The sequence below is a fragment of the Miscanthus floridulus genome, chromosome 2 (assembly GCF_019320115.1).
Source record: "Miscanthus floridulus cultivar M001 chromosome 2, ASM1932011v1, whole genome shotgun sequence".
NCBI classification, from domain to species: domain Eukaryota; kingdom Viridiplantae; phylum Streptophyta; class Magnoliopsida; order Poales; family Poaceae; genus Miscanthus; species Miscanthus floridulus.
This window is the reverse complement of record NC_089581.1, coordinates 126,532,317-126,536,289: the sequence shown is the minus strand read 5'-3', so window position 1 is coordinate 126,536,289 and position 3,973 is coordinate 126,532,317. Positions and strand designations below refer to the sequence as shown.

Here is a 3,973-nt window from a genome sequence, read left to right as displayed (position 1 = left end):
GGACATGGGAACTTCCCGTAAACACACCAGGCGCAGAATATCCCATACGCCAGGAAGTCATGCAGGGAGTAGTGGTACCAAACATGCATTTTGAAGGTTGTCTTTGTAGCTCGATCGTATGTCCATACCCCTTCATCCCAAGCACAAACCAATTCATCAAACACGGGCTCCATGAACACACCCATATTACTCCCTGGGTGTCTAGAAATTATCAACGACAAGAATATGTTATGTCGTTGAAAGGAGACACCAGGGGGGGAGAGTAAGGGGGATAACAAAGACGGGCCAACATGTGTATGGGGCAGCCATCATTCCATAAGGATTGAACCCATCTGTTGCCAACGCGACACGTACATTACGAGCCTCATCTGCTTTGTCACAATGTTTGTCATTAAAGTGGATCCAAGCTTCACCATCAGATGGATGTACCATCTTGTCAGGATTGTACCATTTGCCATTTTTGTGCCATGTCATCTGTTTCACGGATTCCTCGGTCATGTATAGCCGTTGGATCCTCGGTAGGAACGAAAGGTACCGTAAGATTTTCATGGGGATCGTAAGTTGCCTCTTCTGGCCATCATCAAAGTCCACCTCCAGGTACCTGGAGGATTTACACTTTGGATAGAACTTTATATGCTCGTGTTCTTTCCTAAATAGGAGGCACCCTTTCGGACAAGCATGTATCTGCTCATACGGCATCTTAAGTGCTCGAAGGAGTTTCTATGACTCGTACATGCTCTTCGGCAGAATGTGGCCCTTCAGAAGCAAGGTGCCAATCATGGCCAACATCTTATCGAAGCCAGGTCGACTTAAGTTTAACTCGGACTTCAACCCCATTAAGCATCCAATGGCATCCAGTTGAGACACCATTGACCGATCGTGAAGGGGTTTATGTGCCGAATCCATCATATCGTAGAACGCCTGTGCGGCTGCTTCCATCTCCTTCTCACGTCCCTCATCGAACTATCCTTGGTGAAAGTCATCTAACATGTCTGCTACCCTGGCATCAGCATCAAAAGCCTCCACCCATGGTCTCACCACCTCCTCTCTCATATGATGGGCTTCACCATGGTGGACCCACCGGGTGTAGTCCAGCGTAAATCTATTCTTCACAAGATGTTTACCCATTTCCACCTTGTTTACCCTTCTCCTGTTTGCACATTTGCTGCAGGGACACAAAACTAGGCAATGTCCTTTAGTAGCGTTGCCAAATGCACTGTTCAAGAAAGCATCGGTCTTGTTCATCCATTCCGTGGTGTAATCGCTCTGACTTCTCCAGCCCGTGTACATCCACTAACGGTCATCCATTCTCTAACATATGTATCGGCGAGTAATGTAACCATCAATTGCATCTACATGGTGTTCCTACTGTCTAATAGGTGAGGATAGGTCCTAATCCCACCCGCAGATGCATAGATGAGGTTAGTTTCCATGCTCTACTCCTATCCGAGATAGAATTTCGGCAGCACCTCCCCGCTGTTCTCTAGATACACATCCTGCCAAAGAAGAGTGTGTATCCGGAGAACAACAGGGAGGTGATGCCGAAACTCTATCTCGGACTAGAGCAGAACATAGAAACTAACCCATCTACGCATCCGCGGGCTGTCCAAAAAGCGTGGACAATCTGAAATAGATACGATCATAGATATGCAAAGATCTGCATACCTCCAACCGTATCTCTTTCGAACGGGAGACACCTAACTAGGTTACGCGATCTACGACAATGATACGAAAAGAGGGGTTATACCTAGGGTGGCAACGGAGTCAGGCTAGCGGGGCCATGGCGGGTCGGTGCAGTGGCGAGACGACGCGGTGCAAGCAGACCGACACGGTGGCAAGAACTCCGACTCAACTCTGACGGGCTCTTCTCTACAAAAATGGAACAAAATACTATCATTTACAAAAAAAAATTGGCAGAACCTCCCCTGCACGGTGAGGTTTCCAAAACCTACAAAAAACAACGGCACAATGGCCGACAAGCACATATGGCTCAACAGAAGCCATGTAGTTTGGATATCAATCCATGCAGAAGAATATATCCAAGTAGTACCACTACTTGTACTACTACTTTCACTATTGCTACTACTACTACCATTGGTTCTTCTACTACTACCACTATTGCTACAACTACTACCATTAGTTGTACTACTACTACTACCACTACTTCTACTACTACTACCACTAATTCTACTACTAATACTACCACTAGTTGTACTAATACTACCACTAGTATAACTAATACTACTACAACTACCACTACCTCGACAATAATAAGTGAGAAGGCATACCTGACGGGTGACGGGGTAGGGGCGGGCGGCGTCGGGATCGGGCGGAGTCAGGGACGGGGTCGAGCACGGATGGCGTCGGGGCGGGTGGTCCACGGGGCGCGGCTAGGGGCAGGGCAAGGCCGAAAAAAGGCGTGGCAGGGGCGCAGGGCCGGTCGGGGTCAGGGTGGCGCGGTAGGGGAAGGGCTAGCCGGGGGCACGACGCGGCCTAGCGCGCGGGCAGCGGGCGGCGCGGCTGGGGGAAGGGCCGGCCAGGGCACGGCGCAGCCGGCGGCAGGGCGCGAAGGCAGCGGGCGGCGCGGCCAGGGGAAGGGCCGATCGGGGGCAGGGCCGGCCGAGGGCACGGCGCACGGGCGGCCGGGCGCGTGGGCAGCGAGGGCAAGGCAGCGTGGGCGTGCGGGCAGCGCGGCGGCCGGGCGGCGCGGGCGCGCGGGCAGCGCGACGGGCACGCGGGCGGCCGGTGGCAGCGTGAGCGAGCGGGGCGGTGTGGGCGCGGCGCGCGGCGCGGAGGCGGGGGCGGGCAGGCGTGGGGGCGCGGGGTGGCTGGTTGTGACTGCCCGGCCGGTCAAAAACCTCTAAGTCCGCGGCTTTGCCGAGTGTCGGATCAGGGAGGCACTCGGCAAAGATTTGTTTTTTTTTGTTTTTAATTTCTTTGCCGAGTGCCCCAGATCTAGCACTCGGCAAAGATTTAATTTTTTTAAAAATTCTTTGCGGAGCGTCTCAGATCTGGCGCTCGGCAAAGAAATTTTTTTTATTTTTAAAATACTTTGCCGAGTGCCCCCTGGACGGCACTCGGCAAAGATTTAATTTTTTTTATTATTATTATTTTGCCAAGTGCTCCTGTGGATGCACTCGGCAAAGAGGAAATTTAAAAAAAATTAAAACATTCTTTGCCGAGTGCCTGATGGCTGGCACTCGGCAAAGACACCCTTTGCCGAGTGTCATGCCCCGGCACTCGGTAAAGTTTTTTTGTTTTTGGCCTTCAATTTTTTTTGTGCAGCCTTTTTAAAGCACCAGGAACTCCTAGTTACAATTTGGGGATTTTTTGTGGCTTTTTGTTATATTTAGTTACTTTATTTCGTTTACTTGAATTTTTCCGGAAATTAGAAATTTGAACTGCACGTGGTACGAATAATGGAGTTTAATGATTCAAAAATTGATAGTCATGTTAGTGAGTGTTGTGAGAGGCCGTATCCAGGAACAGACCCGAAATTTCGGACATCTTGTTCATGAAACATGTCCGCGAAATTGCATGTGAAGTGTTTATAAATTCTATAAAAAGCAAACGAAGTCCAAAAATCATAAAACTTGTTGAGATGTCGTGATATCATATGTGGAGGCTATGATAAAAATTTCAGAAGATTTCGTGCACGTTGTCACGTACGATGCTTACAAACCAGGACATCTCCATATGTGTATCTGATATCACATGTGGAGATGTCCTGGTTTGTAAGCATCGTACGTGACAACGTGCACGAAATCTTCTGAAATTTTTATCATAGCCTCCACATATGATATCACGACATCTCAACAAGTTTCATGATTTTCGGACTTCGTTTGCTTTTTATAGAATTTATAAACACTTCACACGCAATTTCGCGGACATGTTTCGTGAATAAGATGTCCGAAATTTCGGGTCCGTTCCTAGATACGGCCTCTCACAACGCTCACTAACATGACTATCAATT

The 3,973-nt window shown here is 49.2% G+C and overlaps 1 protein-coding gene across 1 annotated transcript; it reads left to right on the top strand.

The window, feature by feature from the left end:
- The first annotated feature begins 2,357 nt into the window (after positions 1-2,357).
- LOC136537029 (uncharacterized) lies at positions 2,358-2,864 on the top strand. Its single transcript, XM_066529131.1, has one exon. The coding sequence runs from the start codon at positions 2,358-2,360 to the stop codon at positions 2,862-2,864; it is 507 nt and encodes a 168-aa protein (XP_066385228.1).
- The last annotated feature ends 1,109 nt before the right edge of the window (positions 2,865-3,973 follow it).

What these genes read in the sequence shown, in the direction of transcription:
- LOC136537029 (XM_066529131.1), top strand. Translation starts at nt 2,358, where the DNA reads ATGGCGTCGGGGCGGGTGGTCCACGGGGCGCGGCTAGGGGCAGGGCAA.